Below are 22,066 nucleotides of genomic sequence, written 5' to 3' on the forward strand. Positions count from 1 at the left end.
ATATTATAATTCTATGATATCAGAATACTATATCAAAATGTTCATCACTGCTTATGGGCCCATTGTGAAAGAACAATTTTCTCCTCCAAAGTTGAATATAGCTAGCCTGACTTTTGAAAACTCCTTTGTTAGTTAGAATTTAAACTGTCCCACTGATATCCACTAGTTAATACACCCTAAAAAGGAAATCATTGTGTGGGGGGGTGTGAAAGCGAGGATGTAAAATGGAAAATAAGTGCAAGCAGAAACCTAATCAGGGTGTGTAGTTTGATAACTGAATCTAGAAACCTAGCCATCTGAGGCTGTTATTTTGATAATGATCTTAATATTTTTATTGGGATTGAGTAGTTAAAGCCAGGAGTTTTCTGTAACACTTCTGGTCTGCAAATAAACCTTGTCAGCCCAAAAGCATTCCATCTCAATAATGCAGCACCAGGCACATCTATAATGGTATAAACACACACACCATGCATATTTGAACCTAGAAACTTTGAACGGAGAGAAAATAAAACCAAGAGAACAGGTGATAAGAAGACTTCAGAGGGAGAGATTATTATCAACTGGTCCCTCACTGAATTAATTGCAGTCACATAAAAATTTCGAGTTGGTTATTTTTTATTTTTATTTTTAAAAAGTGACAAAGTCCACATGCACAAAAGAAAGTAAGAATAAAAACAACTAAACGGCTGAAACAACAACAGAATGATGTGTGCCTGCCTAGAAGGGACAAACATGGGCAGAACACCTGACTGGCCAGGAATCTGCTGTGAGTGCCACCACCCCAGTGCCTGATCAGACATCCCACCAGGAGCACTCCACCTGGGTGGATCCTCCCATGCCTGAAACACCAGTTTATTTGAAGTGAAGTATGCTCACCAAACCTGCCTGCTGAGGGGCTAGAGCCGTGCAGAAAACCAAGGTGATCAGAACATGGCAACTCCTGGAGATAGAAGAAAGTGGAGAAACGAAGACAAAGAAATGTAATCATTCCTACAAGCCAAACATACAAACAAATCATTTTAATAAAATGAGGCCCTTAAGTGAATTTGTAGAAGACAAGGCCGAAGTTTGAAGTCCACCAGGGACTCACATCTCACCCACAAGGAGGAGCCTGGAGAGGCGATAAACCGAATAGGTGCAAGAAGAAACTCCAGATAGGTTGTACAAAACTGGCAATTGATGCAAGATGCATCCACCAATTCATGCCCAACATGGCAAAGAACACACGTGGTGGTAGGAAGCTTGTTGCAACGCCGGATTTTGCCAAATTTTCCACATGAGAACTATCCATCCAAGTTGACAATTCAGAAAATATTTACTTCTGGCAGATGCTAGAGGTCCAAAAATCTTAGCAAAATCTGGACATCTAACCCCACCATCAATCAGGAATAAGTAAAAGGATTTAACTGAAAATCTCCCGTTCGGCGTTAGGGTCCACCTCTTCAAATCTTCTCCAAACAAACCAGCCCAAAGGGAGTAGATCTCCAAAAACGTCTCACCCAAGTCCTCCTGAAACGGGCACGCTAGATCCAAACTGTGTCTCAGCTCCGAAAATGTACCCATTGTAGTTTAATCCCAGACGAGAAAAAAACAAGTCAGCCAAATATACAGGAGCACGATCAAACAACCATTTATCCCTTCCGTAATAAAAGATCGCGGTTTCATCGTGGACGATTTGCTCCAAAGTAAGTCCCTAAAAAGTTTAATACAAACAGCAAAAAGAGACCGGGATCTACAAAGCAGCAAAGCAACTGCTGATGGTGGAGATGCAAAGCCCTATGAAACCTGGAAATTGAAGGCGCAATGATAGCCATCCAATTAGTTTTGCACGATGACACCACCACTTCCTGAGAGGGGCGGAGTTGAAACCCGCAATCTAAATGCCCCAACCACCTGTAGTCTTAGATCGACATATATATACTCTCCAGCCAACCAGTCGACATTTGGGATTATTTGAATGTCTCAGTTTGACCACAGGAAGTCGCCCTAATCCGATCAACCTCCTTGACGACCCAAATTGGAAGTTTGTTATGTATAAATGTATAGCAGAGATAACACCGAGTTCAGCAGGGTAAGCCTACCCCCCACAGACAATTGTCGAGCTTTCCTGGATTATAATCTGACCTCCTGACCTTAGTACTGGCGCATTATCCCAATCCTTCTTCCTTGGCCTTCTTCCCGAGATAGGAATACCCAGATAGGTGACCGGAAGACGATCAACAGCGCAGTTCAGGGTCAGGGCCTCAGCATGGTTCAGGAGGCTATCAGAACCAGAGGAAAAAAGGCACGTTTTCGAGAAATTGGTTTGCAGACCAGACATTCCTTCAAATCAATATAGCAACAGCTTAATGATGCGTAAATTCTCAAGACCCCCCAGTGATCAGAATGAGCAAGTCATCAGCGTGAGTGCGTCACATGGGCAGCGTGCCTGCACCCGGTGGGACCCCACCAGTAGCAACACCACAGAGTGTAATGCATGAGAAAACATCGTCCCGACTACATCCAAGCTACCGGGACAAAAGGCAGGGGAAAGCGTCCCCTGTCCCAAGCCACGGCGGTACCACAGGCACTTAGCGCTCGGCGAACCATTAACTAGCAAATATTGGTCCCATGGAGGGAGGCGAGGGGATACGCGCATCGAGTCTGCGACGTCTACCAAAACTAGCCTACCATCGGATCAAAAGAAAGTCCCAGTCCACTGAGTAGAATGCCTTAGAAAAATCCACCTTGAGGATAAGGGCACTGGAAGCCTTTGCTTATGAATCGTTTGAAAACTCAACTCCTCCACCATATAGCAATGTTGTCGATAATAAGCATACCACCTTTAACGAAAGGCCGATCGTGGTGAGTTATGCCTGGTCATGATCGCCATTTACCTTACATTTCTAGCCTAGAAGCCAAGATTTCGAGATGATCTTAAGGCTGAGTTCATAAGGATCATGCTATGGTCACAATATTTAATCTCATATAATTACAGAGGCCAGTGAACCAATGGAACAATTATTATGATTTATCTACACAAGACTAAAAACTGGAATAATAATTTATCATTATTTTACTAAAATAAATAAGAAACTAGAAATCAAATGATCTTATTATAAACAATTATCACAAAACAAGAAAGGGTGTTTTAGACATCATCAATCCCACCTTTTTAAATAAGTGAGATAAAAGCTTGTTATGTCTAAAACTTGTTGGTATGTATTTAAGTAATTATTATTACAAAACTAAAGTCAACACGGAAACTGTTGGCCATTCTTAGGAATTCACACTCTATTCATATATCTTTATGCCTACATTTGCTTTAAAATTTCATTAGTGTCTGAAAGTGAAAACCACATTAGTCTCACTTGTTAATAATATTAAAAAGAGATTATTGCACATGGTGCATGAAAAGTAAAATAAAAGGTGAGATGCATCTGAGGATAGTTCTTGAAACCAGAATGAATACACCAAGCAAATATATATTAGATTGCATGGGCAACGAGGGAGATGCCAAAGGGCAGCAAATAATCTAAATATTATTATGATCACATGAACAACGACGAGGAGATGCCAAAGGGTAAGAACAATATAAATATTAGTGCCCTAGCAAATCCATCCTAAAATCCTATGTTCTTAAGAGTCTCATCAAACACATGATAGGAAATAAGCTATGACCTTCCTGATCCATTAAACAAAACAAAACAAAACAGCATACAAAAATATAAAACCCAGTCAGCATCTCACCCACCTCCTTATAAATGGCCAAGTGAAGAATCCTCTCCTCACAAAGAAAACTGGATCTAAAGTTGGTGAGGAAAGACAAGGAAATAAAAGAGGAGAGAATACGATGATGCTGGTTTATTCACAGCAGATGGTCTCTGAAGGGAGAAGACAGCTCTGGTGACAGGAGGAACAAAAAGGGATAGGGTTCAGTTTTATCTTCTCCATTTTACACCCTCATACATTACATATGTAATTAAATTAAGTGTTGATGCACGGCTATAAGATTAAGGATTTGTTTCATATTCATGCAGGAAGGCAGTGGTTGAGGAATTCTGGCAACCTTGGGATGCCACTAGTGCACACATGCTCACACGCAGCGAAACCGAGGCTGAAGGCGATCTTGCAAGTATGGACTGACAAAGGGACCGCCGCATGCTCTACAGGTGGCTCAGTATGTGATAGTTGCTTCACGCGCGCAGCGCGAGAAGCTCTATAGCTGATGTTTCGTCCAACTTCACAGGAAAACTTGACATATCTCTGGTAAACTACTTCTGGTTTTGTGTCGAATTAATCTCATTTTAGTTCATAAGCTATTTTATGGCAATGCGTAGCATGTGATGACCATGTTAATTTCTTGACGTACGTGTTTTCTGTAAGTAATGCGGGGACAGTTGCCAAAACCAACTGTTGAGTTTACAGAGGAGGGAGGCGGCTTTTATCTGGACCAATACCAACTATGGATCTTGTTTAACATTTGCCAGCTCGCACACCACCCTCTCTTAGAAAGCTTCAGGTTGTGCAAGTATAGTGATTGTCTCTTCTGTTGCTTGCTGGTATTGTTGCCGGTCATCGCTTTGGGAACACCCTGATGATATCCTTCAAATCTCAAAGGTGATGATCGGTGATCCATGTATATATATATATATATATAATACAATGTCTAAATTTAAATGAGTTTGAATGGTGAGTGTGCGGGAGCACTGAATCAACTGGCAGGCAAACTTCGTGGCCTGTGACTGGGCAAAGGACAACATCCGCGCCACCTGTCCGTCACCATCATTCACAGCTCCTCTGGTTCAATCTGTAAAGGCCATTTTTCTGATCACATACCACTACTATCTTCTGGTTTATCGAAATGCATGGCGCTTAATATGTTTGATCATTTTTAATTTGCAGATGCTTGAGAACGGAGGAAATTTGTAAAATATATACAAGAGCGCACACCACTCATGCGTGTGGCAAGAGCCGGAGGAGGTGCCAGGTCCGATTGCCTTCTTGTGCGCCTACAGCCTCATACATCACTGTGCAAACTATCTCTGCCGACGGTGGAGCGCACAATCAAATGGCTTTCTTCTGTCATGCACAGAAGGACTAGAATTTGAAATCCCATCTGCTACATGGCAAAGCCATTATCTGTCGGTCTCACTCTCTTTTATCTCCCTTTTAATTTCATCTCTCTCTTGAGGCGGTTCCTTAAGTTCTTCAGGTCATTGACGTGTGAATAAAGTGATCCACCTATACCTGGACTGGTGCGTTTGTCTCACTGGTTACATCCCTCTTGTCTCTTGTCAAGGATTCTCTTGTGATTCTTCATCGTCCCTTTATTCTCTTTCGAATAACAAACATGACCTCGCTCTACGGCCAGACATTATTAAGCCTTCTCTCTTTGTATCAGTTCTATTAAATCCTAATAATACCGGCCTATTGCTAAGCGCAAACCAAACTCTTCATGCAAGTATGTGGATTTAGAGCTTAGCATCCTTAAAATTTCTTACTGTGTTCTATGGGAATGAAGTTGGGACAGAGATGTTTTAAAGGAAACTCACTCTTTGGATCCCTTCTGTGAATTCTCCTATTATGAGTTAAACGAACAGAGTCAAAACCTAGTGCTGCCCTAACTGTGGTGCATATACCCATGCTGCATACATACATATATATACCTTGTACCCTAAATCCTAAACTCTAAACTTTATAAAATATATATATTTACCTATATAACAGTATCATATACAACTTTAAACTGTAAAAACATGGAGAATTTTCCTTGGTAGCAATGAGCTTTGAAAGCTTTTAAAACATGTAGCTCCTAAAACCAAAAATCTCCTTCTAAGTATAGTTGGTAAAGTGAAAATTGCCGGATTTTGATATGCATAATAATTATATGGATCAAACTATATATTTATTAAAAGCAGCATGCTTTTAAATTTTGGGCCTGAAATTTCTATGCACATTTTGTGGACTAAAAATTGAAAGTGATGATCATACGTAGTATTTGTTGTTTGTCTGCCCAGCCGAGACTAAAGCAGTTGACATTGCTAGATGTCTTGATTGGCGAACTCGTCGTTTATTTGGTGGGGCTTAGACGCGACAGCGTAGGGTGATGTGAAATTATGCGCCCGAAAACCCTTATCCGCATGACATGTCTACCACACCAGACGCGTGCCTGCGTCTTTGCTAGGTAAATTAGCAAGTCACCCTTACTTCCCTAGCCCCATAGCGTCACGGGTGCAGCATGCAGTGGTACCCTCCCAGACTGCTGTTCAAATTGTCGAATTAAATTTTAAATAAAAATAAAATAAATTAATTATAGCGTTATATTATAATCTTTAAACATACGTCGTACAACTGAAAATTCTGAGTTTAATATATATTTCGTTTATCTTCAAATTATATAATCACTTAAAAACGACGCCTATTTAGGACTGAAATGGTAACTCCACCTTTTGCTTTTGCCCATGCTTTAAATATCTTGGTCTTTGCTTTTAAATCTTTCTCGTATATCTACTATGTTATATTTTATAAAAGCCTGCAAATTTATAAACATCACAGTAAGATTTTGAATATATATATTATAATCATCCGTATGTTTATGTCCAAATCGATATTGGTATTCCTATTTTCGGACAGTTCTATAATTTGCAATTTATAGAATAAACTATTATAACACATTATTTTTATACTTGTTTGTTATTAATTTAATTATGATCCTTAATATATATCTAAAAATCTCAATTCCTTGATAATATTATCAAATATAAATATAAAAATTAAATAAAATTTTGTAAATAATTTATTAAGAGTAAATTTGAGTGCTATTTTCAGATTAATCACCATGAAAATAAATATTAGGCCAGTGCGTAAATGTTTCAGTTTTAATAATAAAATTATGTCTATATATATATATAGGAGGGTAAGAGTGGCACCGAGTGCGGGCACGGGCCTACCCCTACTCCTCGATGGAGTAAGAAGATGGGAAGGAGGGAGCTACGGGTGGGGTAGAGCCACACCTTTACACGACGTGCATCGCTCGAAAACCACGGGTTAATCAGCTACACGTGCAGTCTTATCCACTGGCGAGAGGTATTACCCTCTTCTGTAGGGTAATAGATGTCGTGGTATGGCCTGCGGCCGGGTAGGATACAAATGGTGCCATTCCTTTAATCTATAGTACATATAGTATTCATCTGCAGAGTCGCACTTCATCATCGCGTGCAACGCTCGTGAGATTTAATCCAACAGTATTCGCTGAGTTATAATCATTTCTGTGCATGTGATCTTGAAGTAAATCCGAGACGGTACCTAACCTATTTCTAATACATCTAGTCATGCAAATCCAAATTATTGACAAATCCAGTAATGAACCCAACTAATCCTTGATTGTAAGGCCCTCACCTGTAGCCAATACTATTCAATTAAGCAGTACTTTGCGTTGGATTGGAAATCCGATCGATCGATAGCAACGTCTCCATCCTCTATATATATATATATATATATATATATATATATATTTATCGTACATAATGAATCACACATGCTAAGAAAATTAGCTATTATATACTAATTTTTAAAAATTATCTTAACTATTTATTATTATTTATTATATTAATAAAAAGTGACAAACAGCGTCCAGATTATCGAGAAAGGTCGAGCGTGTAACAGTTATTGTGGTTTAATGACTCCTAAAAATTCATTATTTGGGTTGGCTAACACATATGAGCGGAATAAAGTCATCTATAATGTCGTGAAATCATAAGTATAATCTTTATAATAGTAAACTTTCACTATACAACTCTAAATGAATAAAAATATGACTCTTCGGTCTTCCCACATAATAATACATAAATAATACTACACAATATGCAAAATGATGCATTTCAACTCTGGCCTATCTATATATGCACTGACAAGTGCTTTACCACTGCATTAAGCAACTGTTGGCATTTAATATTATTTATTTTACTTAATTCTTCTCTCTCGCTTAAATATCATCTAATTAATCTTTTTCCCCCTTATTTGTCTCCCACAATTTCTAACCGGGAAGATAAAGGGAAATACTAGGAGGAAGGGACAAATTATTATCGATGATTGTCGTTGATTGGATTGTGTTGATAAAGCTTTTGAGTTATTGCTTTCATTTCACATGTTCTTGGTATTTTATGTAGTTGGAGGGATGAGAAGCAACAAGCAATTATGATGATTTATTATTACATGATGGGAAAAATGCAATCATATATAATTGATTATTATTTTACTTAAAAAATAAATCGTTGATTGATAAATTAATTAATTAATTAATTAAAAATAACAAAAAGTTGATTAAAGAATAAATCAAACAATTTCTCATCACTCGCATACTACATCGATAGGGTTCGATCTTTCATTTAGACTGCTTTGAGATATTAACATATAAAAAGACGTTTTGTGATCTATTATTAAAAAAATAAATAAATCAAACAAGAACAAAAGAAGAAAATGACTATTTTTAGAATTCATGAATTACAAATATTATATTCTATTTATTTAAATAAATAAGATAAATATATTTTTATAATCATAAAAAGAAAATCGAATCCATCAACATTCCATATGAGATATATATATCATCACTATTATTTGGCTATTGTGACGGAAATTCAGTACTCCACGAGTTTACTTCATCTACTCACTAGTTTTTATTTTTCTTACATTTGCTTAAATTTCATTAATATATCAAAAGAAAATCATAAATAAATATTAAAATGAAATTATTGCATATGATGCTTGAAAATAAAAATACAATTAAGTTATGCCCAAAGATTCTCCATTTCTTTAGGGTTCCTTCACTTTTGTGCTTATTTTCTATTTTATTTTTCTTCTCCCATGACAGAGGTAATTATTGTGTCATTGTATTTTCTGGTCCAGTGGGGCCAGTGTTTTTAATATATATATATAAATAAATGTAGATAAATCACATTACTAAGTTGCATCCAAATTCACGTGATGGATTGACAATTTTTATAAAAATGGACTCAAATCTCATACCAACCACCACGGTCCAAGTATGGTTGTCTTTTTATTATTATTATTATTATTATTATTATTATTATTATTATTTGTTAAGTGAGGAGATTGGTTGACTGGAATGAGTTGAGTTCCCCATATTAGTAAAATAAATAAATAAAATAAATACAAAACTCCAATCAGGATGTCACCAGAGCTCACATTATAAATGAGCAAATCGAGTGCCCTCACTTAATATAACAAAGAAAACTAGATCCAAGGTAGTGAGGAAAGAGATAGAGAGAGTAGGGCGATGGAAGGTTCATTCGTAGCAAATGGTCTCTGAAGGGGAAGACAGCTCTGGTGACAGGAGGAACAAAAGGGATAGGGTTCGTTTATCTTCTCCATTAATTTATACCCTCGATCATATATTCATTTATGTAAGTGTTGATGCATGCATCAAGATTAATTAAGATGTATTTCATAAAAATGCATGCAGGAAGGCAGTGGTTGAGGAATTGGCAACCTTGGGAGCACTAGTGCACACATGCTCACGCAACGAAACCGAGCTGAAGGCGAACTTGCAAGTATGGACTAACAAAGGCCTCCAAGTCACAGGCTCGGTATGTGATGTTACTTCACGCGCGCAGCTCGAGAACCTCATCGCTGATGTCTCGTCCATCTTCCCAGGAAAACTTGACATTCTGGTAACCACTTGATATCTTTGTTTGTTTGAATTAATTTCTCTTTTAGTTAGTTCACAAACCATGGTGATGGTGTGATGTGCCCATGTGAATTTCTGAGGTATTTTCAGGTAAATAATGCAGGGACTGGGGTGCCAAAAACCAACTGTTGAGTTTACAGAGGAAGAGGCAACTTTTAATCTGGGAAACCAACTATAAATCTTGTTTTAACCTGTGCCAGCTCGCACACCCTCTCTTGAAAGCTTCAGGTTGTGCAAGTATAGTGTTTGTCTCTTCTGTTGCTGGTATTGTTGCCATTCCTTTTGGAACACCCTATGCCTCAACCAAAGGTGATGATCTATGATCCATATATCTATCCATCTCTAATTAATTAATTAATTACCAAGTACCAACTATATAATTAAACTAAGATGAGTTTGAATGGTGAGTGCGCAGGAGCACTGAATCAACTGGCAAGAAACTTGGCCTGTGAATGGGCAAAGGACAACATCCGTACCAACTCCGTCACGCCTTGGTTCACCAAAACTCCTCTGGTTCAATTTGTAAGGCCATTTCTTAGATCACGTACTACTCTTTGTAGTTCATTGAATTGTGAGTAATATATTTAATTAATCATTTTTAATTTGCAGGTGCTTGAGAATGAGGAAACCCTAAAATATATACAAGAGCGCACACCTCTCAAGCGTGTGGCAGAGCCGGAGGACGTGTCAAGTCTGGTTGCCTTCTTGTGTATGCCTGCAGCTTCATACATCACTGGCCAGACTATCTCTGTTGATGGTGGATTCACAGTCAATGGCTTCTTCAATATGCACATGGCTTAGGAGGAATTTATCAGCACATACGCAGTGATTAATTAATTATCTCCGTTTGACAAGTACTCTCTTGAAAAATTTAGTGGTGGAGGGCTTTTCGGTGAAGTTTGAAGATTCAATCTCTACCATCAGGCACAGTTTAGAGTTCGTAAGCTAACACTTGGAGGAGTTTAATGATACCATGATGGTCAAGGAGGTACAGGACCACATCAAGGGTTAGTTCTGTTTATTAGAATTGGGTTCATCGAGGAGGTCTATTGTTCCTCGTTTTGTTTTCTCCTTCTCTAGTGGATAGTGGACAGGTGTGTTGTTATGTTGTGTTGTTGTTTTCTCCATCTTTTTAATTAAAGTGGTTAATCTACCTTTTCTCAAAAAAATAATAATAATTACTCTTTTATCTCTTTTTAAACTGACTCTTTAAGTTCTTCAGAAGATTTATGTTAAAATAAATTAATCTACTAGATCCTTTAAGTTTTTCAGAAGATTCATGTTAAAATAAATTGATCTACTAGATCTGGACTGGTGGGTTAGCCTTCCAGTTAGGTCGCCCTCCTCTTATAATTCTTCATTGTACTTAAAAAAAATTAAAAAAAAAATGGATCAACCTCATTTCATTCATGGACTTTGTTATCTCTTTCAAATAAATTAACATGGTTTAAAATAACCTTTGAAAACAATTGATATGAAATAATCTACTCCTCCCTTTCTGAATCCAAATTAAAATAAAAAAAAATTGATAATAAATTTTTTATTTAAAATTATTTTTAATATTATTGGGTGAAGAGCTGCAATAAGTGTGTGTGAGTGCGGGAGTTATAGTCTCTCTCTTATTTTTATTGAAGTGGTTTATCCACTTTTTAAATAAAACTGCAATAAGTTGGTTTTAGCTCATTACTTAAAAAAATAAAATAAAACAAAAATAAAAATAAACTATGTCAATTGTCAATAGTGGAAGCCGCAAAATGGAAACTTTGCTAATGGGATGAAAACTAAGTGAGAGAGGAAAATGGAGAAAGGCAATGAAACAAAAAAGAAAAAGAGAAGAAGGGGGTTAGGGCTTAGCATGGTAAAATGATTGGATGGCAATGTACTGCCAGATTTGTCCCAGATTTTCAGCAGTGAATTTTTTCAGGTAGCTCTCTTAATTTACACGGTTTTGCCCTTTCTTTTTTATCGGTTTTTGAAAACATTTGTTATTCATTTTTATATTGATGGTATATGAGTTGTTTTGATTGCATCTTTTTGTTGTGTTATGTCTTTATGTTGTGAATCTCTAGCGGGGCAAACCCACTACTAGAGACCCCAGGGACGTGCACAAGTCTCGGTGGAACAAGTGGAGACAGGGCCGCGCTCACGTGAGCGCTAAAACCATCCGTACACAACTACTATTCACAACTCCCAGAAATATGCCCTCAGCCAAGAATCGAACTCTCACCACTCGGTGAGAGCTCTATCGGCGACCCGTGTACTAATAGACCCAAAGGTTGTTGGCCTTTTTATCCCATTGTTGATATAGTAAAATATTTGTCAAGTGACTCTAAGAAATTTTGTGATTTTTCCCTTCGATTTGAAAAGGCTCTTCCTACTAAAATTATGTTATTAGCGTGTAAGTCTTTGTGTTTTAGATCTCATTCTAACACTCAAAAAAATGATTTGAAGTGTTTTACAACTATGTCTGAAGATACAATATAATGTCATACATACAAGTATACTATATGACTTACACCTATATAGGAGGCCGCATAATACAATCTAACAATTGTGCTGGCCCGAATGCACTCACATATAAAACCGTATTAGGCAACCAAAGAGTGTGCGGGTAAGTGTGCACTTACCAGGAGGCCACACAACACGTCTTAAGAACTGTATGGACTTGAAAGGCACCCGTATATATATATATGACAATAAATATGAAAAGTGACTACTACAACATATATGAATACTAATTGTGAACAGTTAATTTAGTTCGATCTATCTATAAGCAGTCAACAACTCCATGCACATTAAATAAATAACATGTGATGCATTACCAATTTTAATTATATGTAAATGACATGTAGTGGTTGGGTACATAAAGAAATTGAGATGATGCTACACATGGAAACTAAAATAATTAAAAACTATGTATTAGTGGCTAGTGGTTAATTTGATTTTTATTAATTAAAAAACAAGATTATTGTATAGGTTGCGTCAATAGCAACAAACTAAGAGCTCATATAAAACTACAGGTTTAAACTCAGGAAGGCCAGTTCTCCCATTTTAATATGCATTCACATGTTAACATCTTTACTGAATGAGATTGATTTTGCTATCCCTAGGCAATTAAATGAATTCAAATGTGCTTTTAATGCATTGAAACGTGACATTTTTTTTCACTTCCAAAGGATGCGTGTGTTCCACGTCATGTTTTGGCAATTCAAGCTAAAAAATTGAGATGATGCTACACATGGAAACTAAAATAATTAAAAACTATGTATTAGTGGCTAGTGGTTAATTTGATTTTTATTAATTAAAAAACAAGATTATTGTATAGGTTGCGTCAATAGCAACAAACTAAGAGCTCATATAAAACTACAGATTTAAACTCAGGAAGGCCAGTTCTCCCATTTTAATATGCATTCACATGTTAACATCTTTACTGAATGAGATTGATTTTGCTATCCTTAGGCAATTAAATGAATTCAAATGTGCTTTTAATGCATTGAAACGTGACATTTTTTTTTCACTTCCAAAGGATGCGTGTGTTCCACGTCATGTTTTGGCAATTCAAGCTAAAAAAGAACGAAACTAATTAAAGCACATGCAACCCTTCTGATTTACTATGTTATTTAAATTTAAATTTATGAAGTTTCATTTGAAAAAACATTACTAATAACCGTTAAGTTCCCCATTAATTTAATTTAATTTAATTTAAGTGATCTATGTGTTTTTCAAAAATCATTTTCTCTGGTTTCACGGGCTTTAAGCTTAGCAGTACCTCAAATCCCCTCGTTTGGGAGAGATGCGAGTTTGATTCCTCCTGACCACGCTCTTCAGTTTCAAGAAAGTAAGGACATTGTGGTAATTCCCTCGCTCTCGTACATCCCTGAAGTTGGTGTTTTTCACCCTACCTCAAAAATCATTTTCTCTTGAGCCCTATAGAAAGTGATTTTTTTAGCTTAGCGGTACTAATATGTAGAGGATTTCTCAAGAGAAAATCATTTTCTCCGTTTTCATGCATTTATGGTTTATCTATTTTATAAAAAAAAAATTTATCCCTATTCATATACATGATGAAAAGAAATTAATAAAAATCAAAAAGAGGTCAGTAATAAACGATAGCATTAGAAATAAAAACAAATGGATGGAAAATATTCAATTGAGTGCATGACTCAGATGTTGTTACATTGAATATAGTTATTGGCCGCAAGATTCCCCATTGGCCATGCTTATTATAGAAAATTCAACTAGAAAACTAACTACCAACTTTTTTTACCATAGAAAAAAGTCTTCGTTTCTCTCAATATATATATATATTATATTACTCTTCGTTTACTAAGCACGTTTATTCAAGAAAAGTTGGTGGTTAGTTTTCTAGTTGATTATATAAGGGAGGAGACTCAGGTGCATCACATCACATGAACCTCATGCACTTGCCAGGTAATAATATGACCAATAAAAAAAATCTAAAAACTATGGTTAAATGTTCCAAATATTATATTAGATCGTTAAGTAGTACTAATCAGCTGCTATAAATATGGAGGGGAAGGGTGAACCCTATTCACAAATACTACCCGCACATATACATACACTAGAGACCCTTTACGTACACAGACAGTGAGAGAGAGATGGAAGCTGGCGCAGTTAATCAAAGATGGTCTCTGAAGGGGATGACTGCTCTAGTGACCGGAGGAACCAAAGGAATAGGGTTTGTTTTCTTGATCTCCATATATATATATATATATATCTTATTGTTCATGCATGATGCTGCATGGAGATTATTAATTACAAGAATTTGGATGATATGCATGCCATGCTTGCAGGAAGTCAGTGGTGGAGGAGTTGGCTGGCTTTGGAGCAGCAGTGCACACATGCTCACGCAATGAAGAAGATCTGAAGGTGAGCTTGAAACTCTGGGCTGACAAAGGCTTCAATGTCACAGGTTCCATATGTGATGTTACTTCACGCGCTCAACGTGAGAAGCTCATCGCTGATGTCTCTACAATCTTCAAAGGAAAGCTCAACATCTTTGTAAGTGTTTCGCTGATTAATTTTCTCTACCTGTAAATTTAAGATGAACTACACGAAATTAAATTAATCAATTAATGTGATTAATTGATTAGATGGAGTGTGTGATCAATTCTACAGGTGAATAACGTAGGGACCGGGATACCGAAAGCAACGGTTGATATTACAGAGGAGGAAGCGTCATACATCTGGTCCACTAACTTTGAGTCTGCTTTCCACCTTTGCCAGCTTTCACATCCACTGTTGAAAACTTCTGGTTGTGCAAGTGTGGTGTTTGTCTCCTCTGTGTCCGGTGTCGTTGCCTGTCCCAGCGGCACCCCATATGCCACGACCAAAGGTAGGTGATCACAATGAGAGATTATATGTATATATGATTCATATATAGGTATATATCATTCAATGTATTGATGGCTTTTCAGGAGCAATGAATCAGTTAACAAGGAACTTAGCCTGCGAGTGGGCTAAGGACAACATTCGCACAAACAGTGTGGCTCCGTGGTTCATCAAAACAGTTCTAACTGAGCAAGTAAAACATTAATTCTAGTTTCTTTCTAAACTCATGCATGAATATATATACCTCATTGAGCATTTTTAATCTTTGTTACCTTATAGATAATCAAGGATGAGGCTTTGATGGTGAAGATACGGGAACGAACACCGCTGCAGCGTGTTGGAAAGCCGGAGGAGGTGTCATCGCTGATTGCGTTTTTGTGTCTCCCGGCGGCTTCATACATCACCGGCCAGGTCATAGCCGTTGATGGTGGAATAACCATTAATGGTTTCCATAATATGCTTGACTAATGTTGTTCATTAATCAAAAATTTGCAACCAAATTACATAATTGTTTTATCAGCCACTCTCTGTTTCTTATTTTCATCTCATGAATTAATGTTTGTTTCCATCATCACTTGACAGTGGATGGTGGTCATTGATATTGCATTGTATTTTCTCTGTTCTTGTAATAAATTTGAGGCTCATGCATGCATGTTTAATAGAATCCATCTTGTGCTGATACTCGATGCCCAATTAAAAATTTCAAACTAGCCAAACCAATGTATACAGCTTCTCACCATTAGGACAAAGAGGCATTAATTGATGGCAAGCCTGTTGGAATAATTATTAAAAAAAATTAACAAAATGGAACATAAAATTAAGAAAATTTAAAAATCTTATCTCTGAGGACCGAGACAGAGAGGCACATTGAACACGTTGAGTTTAGAAACTTACGCTTGTTAGACACAAGGTTTTACACTCTTGCTCCAAACAAAGTGTAGGGGTCAACAGGGAGGCTGGCAACGAGGAAGGGGAGGTCAATAGTCAAAACGCAGGGGTGCTGAGGAGGAGCTCTCGCAAGGGGACAGCTGGCAAGCGTTTCGAGGACTTTGTTATGGGTTAATACGAAGAGTGATTTTGTAATTAGTGAACGGGTAATCCTTAAACAATGGATGGGGTGCCTTGGGATGCAAGACACTATTATCTGTTAGAATATATATATGAATGGAATCCGAGGAGGAAGGCAGCTAGCCAATCAATCCTCTTTCTTTCTTCTTCTTTTCTTCTCTCTTTCTCTCTATTCTCTCTATTCTCTCTATCTTCTCCCCCTCTATCTCTCTTCATTCGCCAGGTAGCCGCTTCATTGGTGCTTTCATTGATTCCTTGCTCGTATGACGGAGGGTATGACGACGCGATCCCGAGCCATGGAGGAGAACATCACCCTCATCAACGAGCGCCATGATTCTCTACTCTCGAAGATGGAGGATATTTGTAGTTCTGTGCAGCAGCATGCGGAGCTTTTTGACTCTGTTCAGAAGTCTCTCGCTACGCAGCAAACGGTGATGGCCGACATGATGCTGAAGCTGTCCAAATTGGAACGCGGCGTGTCGCCACCCTTGCTTCCATCACCTCCCCCAACTCCGAGTTCTGGTTTCCCTCACCTCCAGTCCCCTATGCATTCGGGATCCTCTGCGCAGCCGCTAGCAAGGTTACCTAAGCTGGAGATCCCCCTCTTTTCAGGTGAGAATGTTATTTCGTGGCTTTTCCAGATAGAACATTTTTTTGTCCACCATTCCACACCAGAGGACCAGAAGGTTTCCATCGCTGCGTTCTATATGACGGGGACGGCATTAGAATGGTACCACTGGCTGTTCTCTTATGGCATGTTATCAACATGGGGAGCGTTTGTTCGACAAGCTGAGAAACGATTTGGCCCGTCTAAGTTTGTCAATCATGAAGCTCGCCTGTATAAGTTGAAACAACACTCCACCGTTGCCGCGTACCTAGCCGAGTTTGAATGTTTGGCTACCCGGATTGTCGGCATCCACCATAGCAGCTTATTAAACTGTTTCCTGTCGGGATTGCGGGATGACATTCAACGGGAGCTGTACGCCCTGCAACCGGAGACACTTGAGGATGCGATGGGGTTGGCCACACTCATGGAGGATAAGTGTAATGCGGCGAGGGTGTCAATGGGACCTCCTCGTTTACCATTTCGGCCTCTGCAGACAGGTCAGGGTCCGCCTCGTCCTCCACCTGTGGTTCCGCGCCTTCCAGCACCGTCTCCCTCGATTCCTATCAAAAAATTAACGCCAGCTGAGATGGCAGCGAGACGGGAAAGAGGTCTCTGTTTCAATTGTGATGCCCAATTCACTCGTGGTCATCGGTGTAACCCTCCACAATTCTTGTGTCTTCTCATTGATGACGACGAAGATTTTCATGGGGAGGTTTTGAAGCCCGACCCCCTTCCGCAGATTGACATTCCGGATCCTACTCCTGCGACTGCACCCCCGGATGACGTGCCGAGTATTTCATTTCACGCGCTCACGGGCGTACTCGTGCCATCAACCTTGAAACTGGCCGGTCGGGTTAACGGTAAGGAGGTCACGGTGTTGATTGATGGGGGATCCACAAACAATTTTCTTCAGTCCCGATTAGCTACACATCTGGGATTAACAGTGCAAGCAGCGCCACAGGTGAATGTGACGGTCGGCAATGGCGCTCAGCTGCAATGTGGGGGTGAGTGCTTACACGTGCCTTTACAACTGGGCAATGCCATATTTCCGGTCGATCTTCTACTTCTTCCGGTCTTTGGCGCTGACATTGTCTTGGGCGTGCACTGGCTAGCTCGACGGGGTCCTACATTGTTTGATTATAAATCCTTATGGATGGAATTTGTCCACCATGGAGAACGCATTCGATTGCATGGAATGTCTAATACACCGATGGAGGGGGCGTCCCCAGCTGCATTACGACGCGATGTCCGGGGTCAGCATGGGAGTCAATACTTTCACCTATCAGTTTCTTTATCCACATTAGCTGAGTCATCCACAGCATGCATTCCGGGACTTGATCGAACAGCTCCCCAGGTCTTTATTGACCATCTCCAGCAGCTCCTGCAGAACTATAAAGACCTCTTCACTATTCCAACCGGGCTTCCGCCTGCGCGCCCATTTGATCACAGGATTCCTCTCATGGCCAACACATCACCTGTGAATGTCCGACCATATAGATACCCCCATTTTCAGAAAACGGAGATTGAGAAACTGGTTACAAACATGTTGCAGGAGGGCATTATCAGACCAAGTACCAGTCCCTTCTCTTCTCCGGTCATCCTTGTCAAGAAGAAGGACGGAACCTGGCGGTTTTGCGTTGACTACCGTGCACTCAATGCGGTTACAGTCCGCGACCGGTTTCCGATTCCAACTGTCGAGGAATTGTTTGACGAGTTAGCGGGTGCCCGGGTCTTTTCAAAGATGGACCTCCGCTCCGGGTATCACCAAGTGCGCATTCATCCAGCGGATGTAGAGAAAACCGCCTTCCGAACACATGAAGGGCATTACGAGTTTCTCGTAATGCCTTTTGGGTTGACGAATGCTCCATCAACATTCCAGGCATTAATGAATTCAGTATTCCGCCCAGTACTACGCAAGTTCGTGCTTGTCTTTTTCGATGACGTTCTCATCTACAGCTCGTCTTGGACCGAGCACATCGAACATCTTCGGGTGGTCTTTGGGATGTTTCGGCAGCACCACCTTTCCGCCAAGTTAACCAAGTGTGAGTTTGGATGTACAAGTTTGGCTTACTTGGGACATCGCATATCGGGTGATGGCGTTGCTGTGGAAAATGACAAAATTCAGGCTGTACAAACTTGGCCTTTACCAACCTCTGTGCGGCAACTACGGGGTTTCTTGGGCTTGACAGGTTATTACCGGCGTTTTGTCACAAATTATGCACGACTTGCCGCTCCACTGACAGAATTACTCAGGAAACATGCATTCGTTTGGACACCGGCAGCAACCTCCGCATTCGAGAGTCTCAAACAGGCACTCACCACTACACCAGTGCTTCGTTTGCCTCGATTTGACAGACCCTTTGAAGTTCACCGGCAGCTACGGGAATTGGTGCAGTATTGTTACAGGATCGTCATCCTATTGCTTACTTCAGTAAGGCACTCACACGCCGACTTCAGGCTTCTTCAGCGTATGCCCGGGAAATGTACGCGATCACAGAAGCTATTCGTCGTTGGCGACAGTATTTGTTGGGTGGGCGGTTCGTGATCTATACGGATCATCAGAGTCTTCGCTCGCTCATGCATCAAACTGTTCAAACACCAGAGCAACATAAGTGGCTCACTAAGCTTTTGGGGTTTGAATTTGATATTGTCTATAAACCTGCACAATGTAACGGTCCTGCTGATGCTCTTTCTCGTTTACAGGGTGAAGAGAATGTCCAGCTGACAGCCCTTGCTGTAACCCGCCCATTAACCGCACTATGGCAAGCTCTCCAGCGAGCTTACAAGGATGATGAAGTGCTCCAGAACTTAATAGCAGCAATTCAAAAGAACCCATCAGCACATCCTCAACATTGCCTTCGTGATCAAGTTATTCTCTTGAATGGCAGAATTATGGTACTCGATAATTCTGCTCTTCGGCATCTATTGATCTCTGAATATCATGATACTCCGACCGGGGGGTATGCTGGCATTCAGAGGACGCATCATCGTATCGCTGGTATATTCTTTTGGGCCACTCTTAAAAAAGATGTTCGGGAATTTGTTTTGACTTGCAGAGTCTGTCAAGCTGTCAAGCCGTTTAATCGAGCACCGCAGGGGTTGCTCCAGCCATTGGCTATTCCTGGGCAGATATGGGAATCGGTCTCTCTAGATTTTATAACCCATCTTCCTCCTTCCAATGGCAAAACAGTCATCTTGGTTGTCGTCGATTGCTTGTCCAAACAAGCTCATTTTTCGGCTCTTTCGACGCAGTTCACCGTATTACAGGTGGCAGAGATCTTTGTGAAAGATATAGTTCGCCTCCATGGTATTCCAGTTTCGCTGGTATCCGACCGTGACCCAGTGTTTATGAGCCAATTTTGGCAGGAGTTATTCCGATTGCAGGGTACTCAACTGTCCATGTCTAGCGCCTATCACCCGCAGTCGGATGGCCAAACGGAGATTGTTAACAGATACCTTGAAGACTATCTACGCTGCTTCACGGGTGATCATCCTAAGCAGTGGTTTCGTCTACTTGTATGGGCAGAGTGGCACTATAATACGGCGTTTCATTCCTCCATTCAGATGTCGCCGTATGAAGCCGTGTATGGCCGACCGCCTCCATTCCTCTTAGACTATGTGGGTACTAATACTACGGTCGAAGCAGTACATAGCTTGCTCTCGGACCGCACCCAGGCCCTTTTCAGTTTAAAGGAGAACCTTGCTCTAGCCCAGCACCGCATGAAGCAGCAGGCGGATGCTAAGCGGACTGATACAAGTTTTCAAGTAGGCGACTGGGTATTTCTAAAACTCCATTCGTATCGGCAGCGTTCTCTCACTCAAAAGCCGAGCAATAAGCTCTCCAAGAGATTCTTCGGGCCCTTTAAAATTCTGGAAAGAATCGGGTTGGTGGCCTATCGTCTGGAGTTACCGGATTCCGCTCAATTGCATGATGTTTTTCATGTTTCCAAGCTTAAACTGTGTCGGGGCGATCCATCCATCCAACAGCTGTCGTTGCCGGGGCGTTTCGTGATACACATCCATTATTCAAACCTGTATCTGTGTTGAGGACCAGGTTGATATTGGTCAAGGAAAGGCCAATTCGTTAATATCTGGTGCAATGGGAGCACCAGTCAGCTGCTGAGGCGTCATGGGTGTCCGCTGAGGATTTGCACCAGGACTTTCCTGACTTTCGACTTGAGGACAAGTCAAATTCAGAAGGAGAGGCTAATGTAGGGGTCAACAGGGAGGCTGGCAACGAGGAAGGGGAGGCCAATAGTCAAAACGCAGGGGTGCTGAGGAGGAGCTCTCGCAAGGGGACAGCTGGCAAGCGTTTCGAGGACTTTGTTATGGGTTAATACGAAGAGTGATTTTGTAATTAGTGAACGGGTAATCCTTAAACAATGGATGGGGTGCCTTGGGATGCAAGACACTATTATCTGTTAGAATATATATATGAATGGAATCCGAGGAGGAAGGCAGCTAGCCAATCAATCCTCTTTCTCTCTTCTTCCTTTCTTCTCTCTTTCTCTCTATTCTCTCTATTCTCTCTATCTTCTCCCCCTCTATCTCTCTTCATTCGCCAGGTAGCCGCTTCACAAAGCGTTGAGAAAAATTAAGGAAAAATATCTCTAAAAGACTAAATTATTTTTGTATGGTTTTACAATGCGTATAAATTGCAAAGCAGGGATGATACTATCTGATCAGTATATCTGGTGTCTCCCACAAAGACATCATCAGCTCCTCGAAGATAATCCTTGCTCTCTGGTCTTCTAGCTAAGCCTCTACTGACGAACTGGTTAGTGATTCCCCCTCCGCTTCAAGCTTGTTGTAAGCGAGTTACCCTGGAGGAAATGAATGATGTGTTGGAGAAATAGATTCAGAGCGAAATAATAGGAGAAGCCAGAGGAGAGGAGGAGAGGGTGCTCAAGACCTGTTCTTCCCCAAGCGCCGGCCGGTGACGAGCACGGTGGCGAGACGGCATTCCGCCATGGCCGGAACGAAGAAGCCCCTTTTAGTAAAATGCAGTCCAACGGTATCTGGCCGTAAAAAATGATCCAGCTCTGCTTAAGAATAAAACTAGGAATTTAACACATTTAAAACAATAATATTAGTAATATATCTTGTGTATCTTGTGGAATATCTGGATTGAACGAAACACTCGTATTTTCCATTTGACTGCTTTACCGCTTTACAATATTTTTATTAAAACTGCTAATATGTTTCTCTTTTGGTTCTCAACTAGAGCTGATAATCAGCAACCAGCTTTTACTGAAGCTTCATAGAAAATTAAGCGCTCCCTTAATTTTTTTAGCGCTAGAGCCTCAAATCTTGTTGGAGAGTCGGATCCTGATCTTGCGCAGGACTAG

General features: G+C 40.1%; 1 protein-coding gene and 1 pseudogene across 1 annotated transcript; both read left to right on the forward strand.

Moving 5' to 3' along the window:
* Positions 1–3,832: 3,832 nt before the first annotated feature.
* On the forward strand, positions 3,833–10,840 carry LOC120282996 (annotated as a pseudogene).
* Positions 10,841–14,224: 3,384 nt separating this feature from the next.
* Positions 14,225–15,686, forward strand: LOC120282668 (tropinone reductase homolog At5g06060-like). Its single transcript, XM_039289507.1, has 5 exons — positions 14,225–14,390; positions 14,506–14,713; positions 14,831–15,047; positions 15,130–15,236; positions 15,323–15,686. Exons 1-5 carry the CDS (start codon positions 14,311–14,313, stop codon positions 15,509–15,511), a joined length of 801 nt encoding a protein of 266 aa, XP_039145441.1. The 5' UTR covers positions 14,225–14,310; the 3' UTR covers positions 15,512–15,686.
* The last annotated feature ends 6,380 nt before the right edge of the window (positions 15,687–22,066 follow it).

This window comes from Dioscorea cayenensis, chromosome 18 (assembly GCF_009730915.1).
Source record: "Dioscorea cayenensis subsp. rotundata cultivar TDr96_F1 chromosome 18, TDr96_F1_v2_PseudoChromosome.rev07_lg8_w22 25.fasta, whole genome shotgun sequence".
Lineage (NCBI taxonomy): Eukaryota > Viridiplantae > Streptophyta > Magnoliopsida > Dioscoreales > Dioscoreaceae > Dioscorea > Dioscorea cayenensis.

What these genes read in the sequence shown, in the direction of transcription:
- LOC120282668 (XM_039289507.1), top strand. Translation starts at nt 14,311, where the DNA reads ATGGAAGCTGGCGCAGTTAATCAAAGATGGTCTCTGAAGGGGATGACT. An exon ending in GGAGGAACCAAAGGAATAGG is followed by an intron (nt 14,391 to 14,505) that starts GTTTGTTTTCTT and finishes CCATGCTTGCAG; the next exon opens with GAAGTCAGTGGTGGAGGAGT. An exon ending in CCCATATGCCACGACCAAAG is followed by an intron (nt 15,048 to 15,129) that starts GTAGGTGATCAC and finishes ATGGCTTTTCAG; the next exon opens with GAGCAATGAATCAGTTAACA.